This window comes from Calypte anna, chromosome 14, assembly GCF_003957555.1.
Source record: "Calypte anna isolate BGI_N300 chromosome 14, bCalAnn1_v1.p, whole genome shotgun sequence".
NCBI classification, from domain to species: Eukaryota; Metazoa; Chordata; class Aves; order Apodiformes; family Trochilidae; genus Calypte; species Calypte anna.
The window spans coordinates 2,648,407-2,668,485 of record NC_044260.1 but is presented as its reverse complement, the minus strand read 5'-3'; the positions used below and the strand labels follow the sequence as shown (position 1 = coordinate 2,668,485).

The 20,079-nt window shown below is 53.1% G+C and overlaps 1 protein-coding gene across 2 annotated transcripts in view; it reads right to left on the bottom strand.

Annotated features, from left to right (window-relative positions):
- PRKCB (protein kinase C beta) overlaps positions 1–13,709 on the bottom strand; it is an 83,225-nt gene extending 69,516 nt beyond the window's left edge. For both annotated transcript variants that reach the window (XM_030459940.1, XM_030459939.1), the window contains exons 1-2: positions 13,350–13,709; positions 13,154–13,185 (exon numbers count right to left, since the gene is read on the bottom strand). In XM_030459940.1, coding sequence (XP_030315800.1) covers positions 13,154–13,185; positions 13,350–13,519 — 202 coding nt within the window. In that variant the 5' untranslated portion in view covers positions 13,520–13,709. The remainder of the gene's footprint in view (positions 1–13,153; positions 13,186–13,349) is intronic.
- Positions 13,710–20,079: the final 6,370 nt, after the last annotated feature.

The following is a 20,079-nucleotide window of genomic DNA, read 5'->3' as shown; positions in this document are numbered from 1 at the left end:
GCCACCAAGGGACAAGGGACTTGCCACTCGATGTTGAGCAGCTCCTGATCCGAAGAGAGTGATGGCCACCCCTGAGCAGCTCTGTCACACCAGGGGACACCCCCCAGCATAGCCCTGCCCTGGACAAACTGGTCCCGGAGGGATGCTGGGGAAGGGGGCCTGGGGTCCCAGAGTGTCCCTGGGGACAGTGGCCTCTGTCCCCCTGCCCCATGCTGTCCTCCCAGGCACCTCCTGGCTCCCCCCTTCAGAAGCCACCAGGTCAGGGACCTCATTCTGACCCTCCCCAGGGGCTGACACACTGCTGCTCCCTCACATGATCTTCCTCCTGCTTTTTACAGAACTGCTCTTTTTCACTCTGACAGGGGGGGAAGGAAAATTCCAGGCAAGGAGCAGTGAGAAGGGAGGAACTTGCAGCAGAGCCTGGAGCATCCCAGCACCCAAATGGGGAATTAAACTGCTGTGCCCCACAGCTGGGAGGGGAACCCCAGTGCTTCAGCCAGCCTGGTCCTGCCCAGGTTAAGGGGGTCACAAGAAAAGCCTTCAGGCTGCTTTCAGATCCCCTCAGAGCAGGGGAAAGTCCAGAAAAGGGGCAAAACCACCCAAATCATGAAGCTGCTTGCACATGGGCAAAGATGGAGCAGGCTGCAAGCTCCCTGGCTGGAGGTGGGAAAGGTGATGGAGGACACAGTGAAGCCCACAGCATCCCAGCTGGCATCCCAGGGGTGAGGAATAGCCACCCTGCCCCTCCCAGGACCAGCCCCAGGGCTGCCAAATGAAGGCAGAGAGAGAGCCAAGGCAAGAACAAAGGCAAGAAGGGGATGTGGAGGCTGTGGGAGAGCAGGGAGCACGGGTGGGTGAGTGGGTGGGTGACCTTGGGGTAGGCACAGCACAGGCAGCACCAAGCCCCACGGCAGAGGCTGGATGGTGCTGAGCCTGGGATGAAGGACTGAGTGGAGCAGCTGGAAGGAGAGCTGCAGGATCCCCTATTCCTTTCCAAGACTTGGAGCCTTATAATTTCTGCAATTAGAAAGGGAGTTCTTCTACCGTGATCTAAAATAGAAGTTTTTTTGTCACAAATTACTGGCTTTCACTCCCCTCATACCTGAGATTAAACTGAAACTTAAATGGAAATTTACAGGAGAATGAGAAAGTGAGTCAGCCTGCCCTTCCCCACAGCCGTTTATTTTCATCCTCCTGGACTCAGTTAATAGTAACACCAGAGAAATTAACTTTATTCCAAATTTACAAAACCTAGAATGAGGGAAATGGGTTTGGAGAGGAATTCCACCATCAGCACCACCAGGATTGCCACCAGCCAGCCCTGCCCTGCCTCAGTTCCTGTCCTGCCAGGGAGGGCTCTGCTCCATCCCACCCCAAGAGATCCGTGCCTTAGATTATCCCATTTTTCCAACTCAAATGAGCGAGTGACTCACGGACCAGCTTGGAGAAAGGGCTAAAACCCACCTAAGAAATCCCCCTCTCTTGGAGGGATTTGCTTTCTGGGCCAAACCAGAGCCAGGTGAGGTCACAAGGAACTTTCTCATCTGAAGGGTCCTCATTTCTTGGGCAATCAGATGAAGAGAGTCTGGAGCAACAGCCAGGCCATGGTGATTGGGGTTTGTTCTCTTTTTGCACTGTCTTGTGCAAGCCCATAGCACAAGCAGAAACAAACCAAAAAAAGTTTCTAGAATGTATTTCTGACCTCCTTCCTTGCAGCCAGCAGCAGAGCTGAGATACAGAGAAGCTGCAGAGCTTCCTACCCTTGGTACAGCTCTCCTGGGTATTGAGGTCAATAGAGGAACTGATGTTAGAGGGGAGAAAAAAAAAAAAATCATTTCAGGTATATAATAAGGGAGAATTTAATTGTGCTCCAAGGCTGAGAGGAACCAGCCATTTGTCACACAGCATTTGATGACAGTTCTTGTCTACAACCCAGACGAGCGTTCGCTTCCCCAACAGCAGAGCCAGAGCTGTGAACAAAGGAATCCAAACTGCTTGGCACCAAGACAAGATATTCATACATCTTCAGAGGAGGAAGAAATCCAAACTAGAGTTTGAAGTTATTTTAAAAAAAAAATAAATAAAAGAGCACACACACACAAAAAAACCCTCTCTATAAGGGTTTAGTGCTCAACCAAAATGCAAATCCCCATCACGGTTCCCTAACCAAATGAGCTATTGTTACATTTTTTCCAGTCCAGCAGCACTTGCTCTGAAGATCTAATAGCAGCCCTACTGAGCAGCAGCTAATTAAAGCCTTTCCTCCTGCCAAAACCCCAGATTCAGAGTCTCTAAATGACCCAGTAAGTGAAACTTTTTCCACCTCGGAAGCCCTGGGAGACTCCAGGGCAGCAGCTCTGCTCTCACCACTGCTGTGTCCTGCCCACCCATGGTGTGGAGGACAGAGGGACACAGGTGGGCTCCCAGCCCTTCTTCTTGATGCTCCATCCTCCCTGGTGCAGGGGTTCAAAGGCATTTCTCCAACCAGCAGCATCCTTCAGCCCACCCCATGTGTGGTGTCATGGAGCAGCTCCAAACACCTGCAGAAATCTGGAGGACACAAGGCAGTCCCAAGAGACTTGCAGGCAAAACAAAACGTGTCTCAGCACACGTTCTCTTCCACCAGCCAGTCCCTCTGACTGGGGGGACGTGGCACCAAGGATGCCACGATGTCACAGGATGGTAGAAGGACAGAGATGTGCCAGCATCAGAGGAGGAGAGCTGATGGGATGAGCTGCCAGGCTCAGTGTGCAGATACAGGTGTCCAAGGCAGGGAAAACCCCCAGAAGCAAACTCCAAAATCAGCTTCTTGGCTGCCATGAAGGTCACTTTGTTTCCCCCAGGAGGATATCTCACTGCTGTTACAGACCTACAAGCCTCATTTCCAGAAGGCTCTGGCCCTGAGGCACCTCTCCAGCAAAGGGGAATGAGCAAGACAAATCTGGAAGTTAATGCGCTGAGCTCTCAGAGACCACAGCCCTTGGACACATGACCACACAGATGTGAATTAGCTCAGGTTTACAGCCAGTCCTGAGGCTGGAAGCAGCAGAGGCTCTGCTGGCAGGCTGGGGATGGGACAGGCAGCTGAGGCTCCTGCTCAGCCTCCCCTTGCACACAGCGATCTCCCCTCTTGCCCACCTCACTCTGCCCATTGGCAATTACAGCTCTGGCCTGAAAAAGAACCCTCTGCTCTGCTCAGTCCCTCCAAAAAGAGAATCATCCCAGCAGCCTCCTCAGCAAGCACAGAAGATGGAGAGCTGCCCCTAAGGCACCGCAGCTCATCCCCATCATGACACATGGCAAAGGTTGCTCCACAGAAGAAAAAAAAAGATAATAATAATTTAAAAATGGTGTCAGGCTCTGGAGAGTCTATAAGTAACCATTTGGGGGATTATTTCAAGCTGTGCATAAATCTGCCATCAGTACAGGAAAGGAGAGGAGGCACCGGCTGATCCCGAGCACCCTGCACCTCCCGGCTGTGCCCAGGGCAGAGCTGGAGCTGTCTGAGAGCAGGGACACACTCACTGCTTTTAGCACCCTGGCAAACTTCTGGCTGCTCCAGATTAATGGTAAGTTAGGGGGCATTTCCAAATATTTTTCCTGAGCCGAGCTAAAGCAGCAGTATGTAATGTGATGAATAAAAAAAACAAAACAAACAAACAAAAACAAAACAAACAAAAACAAAACAAACAAAAACCAAAACAAACAAAAACCAAAACAAACAAAAACCAAAACAAACAAAAACAAAACAAACAAAAAACAAAACAAACAAAAAACAAAACAAACAAAAACAAAACAAACAAAAAACAAAACAAACAAAAACAAAACAAACAAAAACAAAACAACCCCAAAAAACAAACAAACAAAAAAACCAAAAACAAACAAACAAACAAAAAACCACAAAAAAACCCACCCAGAAATAAACCCCACAGCCTCTGGGGGCAGGCACAGTATTAACCAGCTCACCCAAAAGTCCCATCATTTTGCTTACAAGGCAAGTGTTCCAGGGCCCTGCCAAGTGATGTGGGGCTCTCTGAACCAGTCCCTCCCCAAACCATTGCACAGATCAAGGCACCAGATCTGGAGATGTGGCAAATGATGACTTTGCACTGGTAAATAATGACTTTGCACTGTGTCAGGAGCTAATCCACTCAGTGATGCAAATTACATTTGTGGGTCACTTCCCCCTAATTCCAGCTCCTTACTGATGCTCTGAACCCATCCCCATGCTGACTCCTGACTCCTTGCTCCAGCAGAGCTGCAGCAAGCCAGGCAGGACAGCCCAGCCACATCCCATTCCCTGCCCAGCCTCACTTTCTCTTTCTTCTGCTCTAACTGGGAATCATGAAATGTGCTCATGTGTTGCCAGTGTCAATCCTTAAAAGCGCCTTCTGTTCAGATAATCAGAATAAAAGTGTTCAGCTGTTCTCTCCAAAGGTGAAGCTTTTCCTGTTGCATCATTTCACATGGCAACAGAAGAAGATGGGGAGGACCTACCAGCATGAGCAGCTCAAACACACCAGCGTCACAGCGTGAGGAAGAGGAGGAGCAGCTGAAGGTTGAGATTTAGACATCAGAAGCATTTTTAGCATCCCTGCTGCTGACTCAATACCCGATGTAGGAAGATCAGATCAGAACAACAGGAGGCTGAGGATTCTGAACATGACCTCCAACCAAGAGCAGAGGCAGAGCTACCCCAAGCAGCTACTATTGCCACAGGCCCCGAACATACACGTACTCCCTGCTTAAGACCTCCCCACAGAGCCACTAGTAAACCCCTCACATTTGCCCAACCACCCCAAAGAACCCATTCACCTGGTTTGTCCTTCTTGGAGCTGGGAAGATTTTTCTTGCTCAGAAGATGGCTCTGAGGAGAGAGGACTCTCCCTTCCCCAAAGAGGAAAGCTGACAGCAGGCTGATTCTCTGGAAAAACACATTTAACTGGATGCTAAGGAGCCAATTAAGGGGAGCTGCATTGCAATGAGGCTCAGGTTAGCAAGTCTGGTACCTTGTATGTACTGGAGCCTATTAATACTGGTCTGTTGGCAGGCGTTGCCTGGCCAGCCAGGATTAGCAGCTCGTAGATCCTGCTTGGCGTATTTAAACAAGAAGTACAAATCTGGCACAAAAGCAGGACCAAATATGGAAGCAAATTATTCAAACTGTCAAGATTTAACTCAGCTGCAGTAGATCTTCAGCCACTAGCACCCATCAGCTGGGGCAGGAGGCTTTGTGCTCCAGCAGGACACCCCTGGAAGGAGGAGGCTACAGCTGAGCTGGTTCAGGGCTCACACCAGAACCCTTGGGGCTTTTTTTTTTTTCACAAGATGGGAAGAGCAGGACAGCTCTAAGCAGCTGAGGAAGTCAGCCCAAATCCCTCAAAAGCAAACAGCTTGAGCAGAGCCACACTCCTGCTCCAGGCCAACTCCGAGGACCTTGGCCAGGCAACACGCCAGCTCCAGGCTGCAGCCACCCCCCTGGGACACTGGGGAAACAGCCAAGGAAAGGGACACATCTTCAGGGGTCTGTCGAGGTTCCTCTCAACCCCCAACATTCTGTGATACACCTGGACAGCACTTACCAGCACCTAAGAGCAAGGTGAGGATGGCCCAGCCTTGGGCAGCCTCCAGAACAAAGGCACTGGGTAAGCAACAAGAGAGAGGAACTGGTTCCCCGTCCCCTCTGCAGGAAGAGGAGGATGAACCCTGTTCCTGCTCACAGGATCCAGCAGCAGGACCAGTGCATGGCCAGCAGCTGCTGAGCTGGAGCACCATGGCAGGGGCAGCTCCAGCTGGCTCAGGAGTCACCTTTCCTGCCATTGGGAACCAGGAGGAATGGTGAGGCTGGCAGAACCCTGTACATTATGCTCCTGGAGCAATTAACAGTTGATACATACATACAGAAACAGCTGAATATTCCTGAACTTGAAAAAAAAAAAAAAAAAAAAAAAAAAAAAAGAAAAAAACAAGACTGTTGCTTGCAAGCTATCACTGTAATTATACCAAAATTATACCAAATTCAGGTGGCCTACTCATAAGGAGAGCAATTTAATTTATTTTTCCAAGGAAGGCTGGTGGAAGAAAAAGATGGATAAATCCCAGGCTGTATTCAGGTAAGCAGGACAGGGAGCACGGGGGTGCAGGCACAGAAGAGCTGTGGCTGTGTCCCTCTGCTGGAGGCACAGCCCCCCCAGGCACCCCTAGCTCGGGGCAGCCCCAGCTCCTGACCCCCCAGGGCATTCTCCTGCAGCTGAGCACCACACAGCTGGAGCTTTCTTCTCATCCCCTCCACCCCACTCGAGGTTTTTGTGGAAAAACTGAGTGCTTGGTGAGGGCTGCTCCAGGAGGCAGGAGAGAGCCAGCCAGGGTCCTGCCTGTCCTGGGCAGAGCCTTTTCTTGGCTGGATCAGTTTCCCTCTGCTCAGGAAGCACACCCTCACAGGCTGAAAAGCTCCAGAGAGGTTTTGATGTCCATCCCTTGGGTCCCTGTCTGGGGTTTACTGTGTCCATCTGACCTCTCTGCCAGCACCATCACCTCTGTTTCCAGACACCCCAACCCCAGGTCTGTTTTGGTGCAAGATCCCAGCCCAGTGCCTCATCACTCCGAGGACTCTGGGCTCTGGCTCCAGGAGGAATTTCTGCTAAAACTCGAGGCACAGGACCATGCCACCCTTTGCAATGAACAAGTTCTCTGAATTATTTTCCTTACAGCACCATTTGACAAGGCTGGGGGGGGGTCCGTGGAGCACTGCAGACTCTCCTCCCATCACCCAGCCCCCTGGGACCCGAGCACCTCACTCAACAGCAGAGCAAGGGGCTTTGGGACTGGTGACACAGCAGGAGAAGAGGATCACTGCACCAGGACTCCTGCTTTCCCACCTTTATTGCCTTTTCCAGTCAGCTCCCTCTTGGCAATCTGTAGAAGACCACCAGGAACACGCTGCCCAGAAGACCCCTGGCTACCTCTCTGCTGCAGGGAGCTTCTTGCTCACCTTTCCTAAATGGCTCTCATTTATGGGCTTTCAGAGGGATGATTCATGAAGCCAGGCTGGGGGAATTACTGGCACAGCTCTGCAAATGCCCTCCACCACTGCTCCCTCCACACTCCCCTTCCCCCTGGAGCCTCCCCACGGGAGGTGAGCAACCCACAGGCAGACTCTGGCAGCTCCAAAGCTCTGTTTTTGTTTTGTAGAACACTAATTCTCTGCACACCTGGCTTCTGCAGCAACAATCCCCCCAAACACCTAATCCCATCCCACCCACCATTACCAGCATTCCTCTCAGCACCACACAGGCACAACCCAGACCAGGGGCAGCATTTCCACATTTTCCTCCTGACTGCACGTTCTGTAATCACAGGGTTTAAGCAGTTCTGCCCTAAACTAAATTACGGGCACAGCTAGAAGTTAATTTCTTCATCAGGGTGTCCATGCAACTTATTTGCTGATATATCTGAGGGGGGACTGCTTGGCACTGACCAACAGCTCAAGCATTTTTAGATTTCTGACTTTTCAGACACAGCCAGAAGCAGGAGGAGCTGTTGCTGCTGGCTGGGAGTGGGGCAGCTCATGCAACTCCTCGAGCTTGAGCTTCTAGATAAAACCCCATCAGCTCACAGAATTCACACGAGCCTGAAGATTCAACCCCTCCTCCTGTTCTACACCAGGTATCAGACCCTCAAGGTCTTGCTCTGCTTGGCAGCTTCAGTATCTTCTGCTGGCACTGGGAGAGGTGAGCACCCACCCACAACTTACTGGGAGTGCAAGGACACCCTGCACACCCTTCCCAGAGCCCATGTGCTGTAGGAGTTTGTAGGATCCCAGAGGGGTGAGCTGGCAGATGTACAGAAATACTGATACTGTTTGCTGAGGTGTCTCCTTAGAGACAGCCCAGGCATTCAACTCCCCTGGAAAACTCAATACCTGGAGAATAATCATGGCAAACCCAGTGGTTTAAGCCCTGCAGTGGGATCACAGGTGACAGACTCAGGGCAGACACAATGCAAACATCCCCATCACCCTCCCAAGGCACCCAGATTCCCGGGGCCAGCTCAGAGCACCTCTGCCCAGCTTCCCATTGCTGGCACTGGTCAGGGACAGATACCCTGGGAAGGAAACAGCTCCCCCCTCATTCTGAGAGTCTGAGGTTGTTTCAGCATGACAGCTACCTTGGGAGATAAGAACAAAAAAAATCTCCCCTGCTGCAGCTGCAAAGGGGGGAGGGAAAAGAGAAACCACTTCCACTGAGAAACTCGAGTGAAGGGTTCTGTGCTGTAAGGAGACACTAACAGGGCTGAACATATCAAGTGATCCCTGCTGAACCCAACAGCCACCAACCCTCCACTGCCAGTGGCTTCTGCAGGTCCAGATTTCCTTTCAAAACTGGTCTCCTTCACCAGCAGCTCCCCTGAGCCCCAGGGAAGAGCTGGATCAAGAGGAGTTGCTCAGGCTTTACAGCTGCTGCTGGAGTGGGAATTGATCCTTAACCAAAAATGTGGAGAGGAGGCACCTTCCCTGCTGGCTCTCTTGTTGCTGGCAGTTCTGCAGAGCCCCAGTCCCACTTCCCTTTTCTATTTCTACCTGCCCTAGAACCCTCCTCCTCCTCCTGCCCCAAGGCTCCACAGCTAGGACACTGAGAATTGCATGCAAAAAAAAAAAAAAATCCTCCAAAAATTACGTTTCCAATTTCTGCAGCATTATATAATTAGCATCGTTTGTGTTGCAAAAGTAATTGCAGTAACATTTTTAATTAGTCTATTTGAACACTAACATTCCTCCAGTGTGCATAATATGTTGACATGAAATTACTGGGTTTGAGGCGACTCTGAATGACTGGAGCCGGGTTTGCTTTTGTTTCTCACTTGCCTGATACACTCAGTAAGAGCACACACTGAGTGTCTGCACCAAGTTAATGGCGACAAAGAAAAACCCATGGCAGCAGCAGGAGCTGCAGCTCAGACCAGAGCTGCTCTGGGTTTCACTTCCGTCTGGAGGGCAGCAAAGAAGTGGGGGAAGGAAGGGTGGGTTTTGAAGGCAGATAGCAGGAGAGAAGCCCTGGCTCAGGAGGTGAAGCCTGCCTGACATTTCCCAGCTGTGTGGTGTTGGAGGTTGGGTTGTGAAAACACGAAACAAAATGAGAGCACTGGATTTGCAGGGGTGAAGAAAACATGGAAGAAGGAATTCTATTTGGTATGAAGTTTGGAAAGAGATTAAACCTGAAGAGCATCTTTGCTTGAGTCATAGCCAGGGAGAAGAAGCAAACCTTTTTCTCCAGTGAAGTTACTGCATGAGATCTAAGCATCCATTACTACATGATGCTGCTTTACATGATTCTTCCTTCCTTCCTTCCTTCCTTTCCTTTCCTTCCCTCCTTCTCTTAAGGAATCAAGGTTCGTCTTTCCAAGATCATTTCTACTTTCTCTGTACACGTGAAAGCAGGAACAGATGCAGGTTATTTTTTGCTCCTGGGTGAGAATTGCATTTCACAGCTCCTCACCTCTGCACAGGCACCTCTGTCCCTTCTCTTCACAACTTCCCAAGGTGGAAGCCCTGCCCCACTATTGCAATGGGGCAGGCTGACCAAACCCAGCACATGGCAAAGTGCCTCCTCACCAAACCCCCCATGCAGGCGCTGCCCCTGACCCGCAGAGGGACCGAGCTGCTTGGACAGCAGGAGAAAGACACCGCAAGGATGGCAAGGAGGGAACCCCAGCAATAAAGGAAAGGAGAAAGCTGCCAGATCCCAGGAGTGGTACATTCTGAGAACGAGACCAAAAATTTCCCTCTCAACATCTCTCAAATCCCTTTCCTTTCCCTCACCATCCTCGGAACACAGCTTAAGTCAGGAGAACCGGGATGGCAAAGCTGCAACTTCGCCGCACGCCGCTCCCTCACCCAGCGAGCCTGCAGCTCCCGGGATGCTGCTCTCCCCCTCCTCATCCATTCCCTGGCAGTGCTTTTGGACAGATGGATCCCGAAACCCGGGAAGGGGAGAGCATGCACTCCCCTGGCTCTACTGTTATTTACGAGTTCCCACCAGAGGTCCCGTACCCCGCAGCTACAGCAGGTTCTTACATCAGGGACAGCAAAGCCCCTCTGGACCCCATGCGGACCTCCCAGCCAGCACACAGGAAGCTCCCCTAGGACGAGCTCATCCTCCTGGCAGCTCCAGGCACTTCCACAGCGCTCCAGGCTTCCAACCTCCACCAAAGTTGATATTTTTCTTTAACCTGCAAAGAGCAGCCCCGCTCCACGGGGCCGCCTGCGCGGAGCCCTCCTGCTGCCCCGCACAGCAAGGTTCCTGGTTCCGAAACAAGGCGGGAGCCCAGGAAGTCTGGAGATTGATACAAGGATAAGAAGGAGATTGTATGTGAGGATAAGAAGCAGATTAGCAGGCAATTAAGTGGCATTTGTGGTGTCCATTAGTATTTCAAGCTACAAAGAGTCAGTTTCTGTTAACTTCCTGCCAAAAGTCACAAGTAATGAGCTAATTAACAACCTAATTATTGCAAATGCCCTAGAAAGAAATCAGGGCACAGGTGAAAACCTACTTTAAGCAAGCACAGCAGTAGGAAAGGACTCGGAAACAAGATGGGCATGTGCCTTAGCTAGATTTCCAGCCATCCCAACAGAACAACGGGATAAAATAGTTGGGGAAGCTGTTGAATTCAAGCTGCATTCAGTGAAGGGAGAGCTAAACACGACGACCAAAGCCTACTGCAAGCCCTGTAGGGTTGAGGAAAACCAAGCAGCCAAGAGAAGCTGCCCCCAGGTCTCTTGTTTCCATGCAAACAGGACTCACGCACCAAGCTCCGTGGAAGGAAACGCGGGGGGTACAGACCCCGAGCTTCTCACCATGGGAGTGGGATGCAGCACAGCCACGGTGCAACAGCCTGAGCCCGCGGGGGGCAGTCCCAGCCCACCTGCCCTCCTCCCTTCCCTTCTCTTCCTCCCTCCCGGGGTAGCTGTGATTTCAAAGCAGATGGCAGGCCGTAGCAACTTCTAGCTCATGCTTGACTTCCAGATCTGGGAATGCTCTGCAGGGAGCCCCCGTGTGCCTCCCATCCCGGAGCACCGAGGCCACGATGCTCTGGCTGCCACGAGGATCACAGCCACGGGGGACTCACTCATGGGAGTGATTTCACCCAGGGACCCTGGAGCCTCGCAGGAGGAGACGGGTGCAAAAACCCACAGAAAAACATTTATTTTAGGAAGGTGTTATGAGTAAACATGGTCTTTGCTACGTACCACAGCCTGCAAAATTTCCCACTGCAACACAGCAGTGCGGTTTTCATGTCTGTTACACCAGAATAACCTGGAAAGTGGTTCCTTAAGGTATGTTACAGACCAGTCACACACCTTTGGAGCTGTCATTGAACACAGGGTGCTGCCAGCAACCCCAGTGGTGCCACTGCAGCCTCCCAGGGGCTCCTGCTCCAAGAACAACAGGGCAGGGCTGCCTCACAGGTGGAAGCTCTCCCCCCATTTGGAGACCAGTTACTGGTAATTAGTGAGTCTGCCACCACCTTCGTGGATCCTATTTACTGACCTCACGCTGAAGACTAATTTAATACTGGTGAAAATGATTAAGGATAAAGGTTGAAGCAAATGCACCATGACAGGTTTGGACAGTAGTTCCTAACAGCTGGAAGAGAGACTCGAAAAGGCTGAAATTATCCAACACTGAATGCTATAGGCAGAACTAGAAATGATACAAGGAGAAAGAACCCCCCTGCCCCACCAGATGATCCCCACTAGCTTTTTCCAGCACTCTTCAAATTCCAGGGGAACTGTCAGCACAAACATGCCTGGGGTGATGCTTCCTGCACCACAAGGAGAGGCAGGGAACCAAGGGCTGTGTAAACCTGGGGACACCCACAGCAAGGGAGGCAAACTGCACAAAACTCCTCTGATTAATGTCACTTAACCGCCCATGTATGAAACCTCAGGTACCAAGGGAAGCTGTGACCTTGAGTAACACCAATAGGACACATTCAGTCTGCACATCTGCTCTCCTCTGCCTGCTGACACCAGCCCAGGCCTTTGTGGGGGAGGGTTGGGAGGCAGCAAGAAGATTTTTTTATTATTATTTTAACGTTATAACCCTAAAGGAAGCATTAAGGGTGAGTATCAGCCCCATTCGGATTGGGCTAGACTCACACTGCTCATAGGAGCATCCGCAGAGATGCTCTGGAGGGCACCCAGGACAAAGCCCCCTGCCTGCAGCTGCCACAGCCCCAGCCCCACCACTGTACCTCAAGGTTTGGTTCTGTGCCGTTCCATAACCCTGCAGGGGCTCTTTGCTGCTTCAGATACAAATTAAAGCAGCAAGACAAGCCGTTCTCCAGACATTACAGCTATACATCGGCTTCAGTTTCATGCAAAATACCTCAACTTGGGATTCAGCCACCTGCCGAAATAAAACTCGGCTCCAAATATTCTCAAGAGCGAAATTTCACTTGTCAGCAGCTGCAGGCACCAGCCCGCTTTGATGCCAAGCCCCTCGCTGCCCCTCGGCAGCACGGCCGGGCTGAGCTGGGCTGCCTGCAGCTGGGAGAGCAAGGAGAGCACCAAGCAACCAGACCCAGCCCGGGTAATTCATCATCATTTCCTGAGGGGACATCAGAAATCCCTCCAGAGCTTCTCCAGAATCGCAGCATTTATCCGAACAAAGAATTCGGGTTTGTAGCAGCCCAGAAGCCACTGCAACACATTTTGTTCTAAAGCCTGATTTTTCCCCAGCAACACAACTGAGCCATTCAAGTTCCCCCAGCCCACGGTCACGGAACCGGACTGCCAGCAGGGCAGCGCGCCCGGGGTGCCATGAACACATGTGTGCATGGGAAGTACATTAAACACAATTAACTTCTCTCTGCCTTTTTTTTTTTTTTCCCTGGGGGGGTGGGGGAGAGTGGGGAGGAGAAGGAGCTGGGGGTTTATTTATGTCGAGTACCCAAACCAGACCGGCTTAAAAACACCGACCAGTGGATGGGTTGATTTAAAAAAAAATGACTAAGCTGCTTCCCCGGGCTGGGCACGGCGGTTCCCGGAGGGCTGCTGCCCCCCAGTCCCCGCAGCGATGCTCCAGGTCCGGTCCCGAAGGGGGGGGACGGAGCCTGCTGCCCCCCCTGAGCCCCCCGACAGCGCAGCACTCACCTTGACACTGGAAGCCCTGCTTGCCGAAGCCCCTGCGGAGAGAGAGGCGGAGTGAGGCCGGTACCGCAACCACCCGGCCCGGAGCCACCGGCGGGGAACCGGGATGAGCGGGAAACCGGGAAGAGAGGGGGGTGGGGGCCGAGAGGGATGGATGAGGGAGCACCGGGGCTGCGTGGGGACCCGCGGGGTGTCTCACCAGATGAAGTCGGTGCAGTGGCTGCAGAACGTGGGCTGCTTGAAGAACCGCGCCGTGAACTTGTGGTTCTTCACCTCGTGCACGTTCTTCTGCCGCAGGGCTCCCTTGCGGGCAAAGCGAACCGGGCCCTCCTCACCCTCTGGGCCCGGTCCGGCCGGCGGCTCGGCCATGCTTTAGGGCGGGCCGCCGGCTCGGCCCGGTTCGGCTGGACTGGCCCCGGTCCGGTGCCTCGGCGGTACCCGGGGTTTGGCGGCGCTCGGCACCTCTGGCTGCAGCTGGCGGGAGGCACCGACACACACCCGTCCCGGCCCCGCCCCCTCATTTACATATCGCGTTACCACGCCTGTCATCTGCATACATAAGCCCGCCCCTTCCGTGCGGACTAAACCCCGCCCCCCGTTCTCTCCTCTCAGTCGTGGCCCCGCCCATCTGATTTGCATGGTTATTTGCATAACGCGAGAGGGGCCCCGTTGTACGGCGCAATAGGAGGGTCCTGGAGAGGCTCCACCCACTCCTCTCATTTGCATACGGCACCTGCATCCCCCCGCGATGCTGCCCCGCAGGGATGAGGGCCGGGCGGGGGGGCTGCGGTATCCGGGGAGCCCTCCCCGGTCCGGCATGGCAGCAGGGACATTGTCCTGTCCTGTTCCCATTGCTGCCCTGCCAGGCGCGAAGGCACACAAACAGGAGCCAGTGGGAGGTGGGTAATTAACACTAATGATGGTGATAATAACAGTCAAAAGCCCCCCCGGGAAATCCTGTCCTCAAGGCAGCCGCACTCATCTGCACTGTGCTGGAGATGCCTGCGTGCCAGCAGCCACGGGGAGGTTTTTTCCAAAACTCCCTGAGGAGTCCCAGGCTTCCCAGTGTCAAGGCCAGAATGATTTTGCTCTGCCCTGATTTCCTGCACCACCACAGGAGCCGTGAGCTCAGACGGATCCAGGCTGGGGCACGGCAAAGGGGGGACCAGCACAGCCACCAGCAGCCTGGGCAGGGCCACCCTCTGAGAGGCCCACCCCCAGCCACAAGGGTGCACAGGGGACCTCTCAGGATGTTTTTCACAATTCAAGTAACCACCTTTTTTTTTTTTTTTTTTTTTCTTTTACCCAGCTGACTGGCACGGAGGAGTCCGCAGTCAACATTCACCATCTTCTTCCTTGCTTTTGAGGGCATGGAAAATGCCAATCAAAAGAGGAGACAACTTCAATCAAAAGGTAGTAATGAAAATATCAGTGAATGAGCCTTTACTAAACACTCACCTGCAGAATTTAACTCTGGCTCTGCAGCCTTGTGATCCTTTGTGATCCTTTTCCTTTTCCTTCTGTGGGCCACGAGGGTCCCTGCTCTGCTGCCATCCTGCAGCCTCTCGCTGGAGAATGCCCCACCAGCTCTCTGGAATTAAACCCCCAGGAGGTTTACCAGAAATAGCCCGGGAGCTGTTATTATGAAGCTGCTTTCAAAGGTTCATTACAGTAATCAAACGGAGCTGACCTGTCCTGCTGACGTCGGCTTCCCTTCAGCAGACAGGCTGGTTCCTAACACCTGGCACCGGGGGATTTTGATGCTAAGAAAGAGAAATAAATAGCAGGCATCCCTCATCGTGCTGCACTCAGGGCCTGAGGAGGAGAAAGGAACCTTCCCGAGGCTTCCATGGTGTGCCAGGGAAAGCGGGGGCTGAACGTGGGGCTTTTTCTCCCTCTCCTCCATCACCCCAGCCTGTGCTGCAGGGGGGCTCCTGCCTCCAGTGTGCGGGTTTGCACATAGAAATCTGCGCCATGGAAATAACCCCCTCCGTGTTCTGAGGAGTGAGAGTAATAATGAAAATAATAACAGGGCATTTTGATGCCTTTCCTCTGTACTTTTTTTTGCGAAGGAAAGAGGCACATTACCCTAAGTGCAGGCTGCACTTCACACGTAGCCACTCCAGGCTGAATTCTTCTCTTTTTAATTGTAAACTCTGGGCTCTGCCTCTTTCTTCTTTGTTGTTCTTTTACTGCATGTTCCCGTTTTCCAAACGGAGCCCGCGTTGCTGCTGCACGTGAAACCCAGCAGCAGCAGAACCCAGTGAGAATGTGTCTTTAATTCCCCCTCTGCAAGTCTGGATAATCATGTCAGTATTCATGCACGGGCTGCTTCTACTCCGCTGGGCCAAGGCATACAAAGCCCAGGTATAGTTCCTGCTCACGGGAGGCTCTTTTCTTTTTTCCTTTTTTTACCGTTGCCATTATTTCAGGGAATAACTCAGAGCACACTCAGAGCCCTATCACATTACAGGCAGGATTTTCATGACCATGATAATTTTGATGGGAGCTGGGTACTCAGGTCCCCTTGGCACTCTGAAATGTCAGGCTGAACATCTGTCCCCTCAGCTCCCTCCTCCAAGGGAACTCTGATATTTACCAACTGCAGTGAAGTCCCCCCAGGTGTGAGGAGAGGCTGAGACACAAACAGCTCCTTGCTGGTCCTCTCAGGGGAGCAGAGCACATGGAGCAGAGGGAATCCAGCCCAGCTCGTTCCTCTTGCCCTGAAAGTGCAGGATCTGTATCACATTTCCCTCCGCTGGCTCCTGCCATGGGGTAGGGGAAGGCACTGAACCCCAGGCTGTGACATGGGGGAAGGGGCTCTGTTCTCCCTGCCCGCAGCTCTGACACCCAGACTCGCATCCCCCACGGGGTCTGCCTTGGGAGGAGCAGCCCACGGCCACTGGAGACCCGGAGACCAGGGGTGCAGGAGCAGGATCCCACAGAGCCATGATTCACATCCTGAGGAAGGGACCTCATCCTCCCAGCCGGCAGCCCAGGAGCCGCTCCATGGAAGGGAAAGCACCGAGCACTGCAGCTCCACGGGGAAATGTGTGAAAAGCAGAGTCTGAGGCTGCAGGGCTGGGCTGGCAGGAGCCAGGTGACACCAGCCTTTTCCAACAAACCCCCTCAGCCACAGCTACCAAGTTGCAAGGGGTCAGGTCATAAACACCCCCTGAGCAGTCTCCCAGCACACCCGGCTGCACCAAGAGTCGCTGCGAGGCGCAGCTGGGGCTCACTGCACCGAGGTGGGCAGCGTCAGCTCCAGAGCCTGGCAAAGAGGCTGAATCCCCAAAACCGGGGTGAATTCTTCCTGTTTCCTAAGGCAACTCAGCCTCCACACGTGCAGTAGCCCCTCGTGCTGGTGGGATGGGTGGTGGAGCTGCTGGGATGGGTGCTGGAGCAGTGGATTGCGTGGGTGCGCAGGCGAGCTCCCAGCAAGCGCTACAGCATTGATGGAGGGATGCTGCTCCCTTGGTGCCCACGTTGGCTTTCTCTAATGGATTCAGAGAAACTGGAGAACAGATTTTTCTCTCTCTCTTTCTGTCTCTCTTTTTTTTTTTTTTTTTTTTTTTTTTTTCCCAGCATTTGTTTCTTAGGGACCTAAATCCGCCACAGGAAACAGGTGGAGGAAGAGTCAAACTCTTAATTAAATATAAAGGTGTCTCAGCACTCAGTGGCCTCTGCCTCCCATTGCGGATGCTGTTCCACCCCCCGGCGTGCTGGGAGGGCTGAGGAGGGGACAGGGGATCCTGGAGCAGGGACCTGTTGGTGCAGGAGAGTGGCAGTCTCTCCCCAGCAGCCAGACTTAGCTCTGGCTCTTGGGCCGTGCCTCTCCCCGAGCCTCCTGGCTGCTCTGAGGAATGGGAGAAGCAGGCTGGGGGCAGGCTGGGAGGGGCCTTGCAGTGCTTGGGTTGCACACAGAGCCACCAGCACAGCTCCTCTGCATCCCAGAGATATAACTGAAGATTTAAAAGCTTTCACCCAGAATGTTCTTGCCAAGAAAGAGCAGATCCTCCCCACACACAGAGACATAGCCCCATCGGGCACCCACTGGGGAGGAGAGCTCTGCCCCAGACCTGCAGGGACACTGGGGACAGAGGGGGTGACAGGCAGCCCCACCTACAACAGGGTGACCTCAGATGTGCTGGTTTTCAATCCTGCTTCATTTCCTTCCACTTGACTTTTTTAGCAGCCTTGATTTGACCCGGCAGTGCAGATGCTGAAGCACATCTGTGTCTGTGCTCTGGTCTGGACAAGAGCTGGAGGAGAACAAAACAGGGATGTTGCAGAGGACACAGGGACCACTGCCAAAAAGCTGCAGGATCCGAGTGCTCCAAAGCTGCAGGTGCAGAGGGCTCAGTCACACATCGGGCACTCGCATGGCTCAGCACACCACAGACACCACTGGGCTGTTTAAATATTTCATATTCCTGTCTGCTGGCTTTCAGGGAGAACAAACTAATTCCGTTTCATGCCCCCAGAAACGGCCCACATCAAACTGCCTTCCTGCACAGCTGGCTAAACAAAGTTAGTGGGGAAATCCTTGGGGTTTGGCTGTTTGTTTCCAAACCCATTTGATCAATAAGTGGCTTTCATGTCCTATGACTGGCAGATAAGAAGTGGTCATTACTCCTTGCTATTGATCTAAACCAGTGGGGTTTCCAGCTGCCTTCCATCCCTGGTTAGTGCACAGGCTGCAGCACCCGCCTGCCCTGGCATGAAAAATAATTCTGCTTGTGCCATGGCAAACTCCAGCTGCCATCCTCCAGGACACAGCTGCCTCTGCAGCACTCCTCCTCGTGAGGGACAGCTGGTTTTATACACAGTGTTCATCACACTGCTCAGAAAAATCAGCTGATCATGAAGTTATTCCCCCAGCCCTGAAGGAGCTCCAGTTAAATAACAATAAGGCTCAGTGACAGGCAGGGCTGCTACAGACCACGATGGTTTCTTCATTAAGCGTTGCCTGGGTGGGTTCCCTCCCAGCTGAGCCATTCCCCTCTTCACTTTCAGCCACTGACTTGCAGTCAGCAAAACCCCAGAGACCAAATGTGCCCTGCTGTGGGTCAGGGATGCTCCAGAGACAGTTCACAAATGCTGGCACCTGCGTGCCTTAAATCCTGGGAGATCTAAACCCTCAGATTGATGTTTCCATGATGGTTTTGGCCTTTGTCCACCACCAGTGTGTCCTGGCGTGGCTGCTGGAAATCCCTTCACAGAGATGCTTCCCAGAAAAGCAGGTGGCTCTTCTCTGCTCATGGTCTCCAGCTTCATTTGGCTTCCATCACTGAAGCATCATGCTCGTGTTCTGCTCCCTCTCTCCCAGCAGCTGCACTCCTGGACCACCATTTCTCCAGCTGGTCCAGTCACTTCCCAGCAAAGCCAAGCCTGGGATAAAGCACAGATCTCTCTAGGACAGAGGAGGGGAGCCCTGTATCCTTACAGGTTTGCATTACCAGAGCAGTGCTGATGGTTTGTGACAGCCATGTCACAGCAGTGACCGGGGGGGGCTTTCCCACCACCATTACTGCCTCCTACACCTCCTGCCCAGCTGAGCTTCCCCCAGCAGCACTGTGGCAGGAGAGCAAACTCCTGGTTGTGACAACTTGGGGATCCCGGAGCGGGTGGGCTCTGCACAGCATGGAGCATCGTGGGACTCATGCTGCCACTCAGCCCACGGGTGGTTACAGTCAGAGAAAGCTGGGGAGGAAAAGCAATGAAAAAACCCACATTTTTTTTTTTTAAACCTGTTGATGGATTTCCAGAATGATTCGAAAATATTTCGTTTCAAAAAAAAAAAAAAAAAAAAAATCTGAAAAATCTCCCAGCAAGACTCGCTGCTTCACTAATTTAGAAATCAAAAGAAATTTTGAATGGAAAACATTTGCATATGGCTCTCTTTCACTCCTCTCTGACTAAACGGCTCTGTTCTGGGTGCTGGGGAGCATCTCTTCAGCTGCTCAGGGTATCTCCTGTCGTGGGCTGGAGGGATGTGGGTGCCAGGCTGCCACGGTGTCCCCCTAGGTGCCAGGGTCCTGCCCCAGCAGCCCACACGGAGAAGGGGAGGGAGCTCAGCGTTGGCCGGCTGAGATTTCTCTGCTGTAAATCTCAGGATGCTGGTTTAGTCCAGGAGACGCGCCGTTTATTTATCCCTTCCTTACGCTTGCTCATCTGCGTTAGCCAGATCGTACCGGTTGCTATCTGGAGGAAGCTGTAAATTGGGGATTTTTTTTTTTTTGGCTTTTCCCGACCGACCGCAGCTCCTCCCGGCCCCGCCAGGACCGCGCCGGCACCCCTCTCCCCTCCCTCTCTTTCCGGGGATTTTAAACTCATTTCTGCCTGTGGGTGCCAGGCCGTGCCCATCCCCCCGCTGCACCCACCCTGGACCCCCTGTAGTGTTTTCAGGTGAAAATAATCCTCTTCCGATGGCAGGGACCCTGAGGAAGGGCTGTGCTCCCCCCGCAGCTCCCCCCGCGGGAGGTCCCCACCCATTGGATCGCCCACCCGTCGGACATCCCTCCCGGGATTCTCCCATCTCGGGATCCCCCTCCGGGGACACCCCCCCCCACGACGTGTCCGGAGCACCCCGGGCAGCCGCGGACTCTCGGCAGCTCCGCCCGCCTGGGGCTGCCACCGTTCCCATGGCAACGGGAGCGTTGCAGATTTTAAAAAAATTAATAAGAAAAGAAAGAGAAAGAAAAGGGGAAACGAGCTGGGGAAGCGTGAGGGGAAGAGTAATAGGGAAGGGGGGGTACCCAGAGCCCCTGTTCACCGGTGCAGGGGGCAGCCTGGGGGGGTTCTCAGGATGGACCCAGGAAACGGGGGCTCCCAGGACCCCCCCGGCCCCGCAGCATGGAGGCTGCTACCGGCACTACAGACACTTAGACACCAAAATGTGGGGTCAGCCCCCTCCCTTCCTCCCTCCC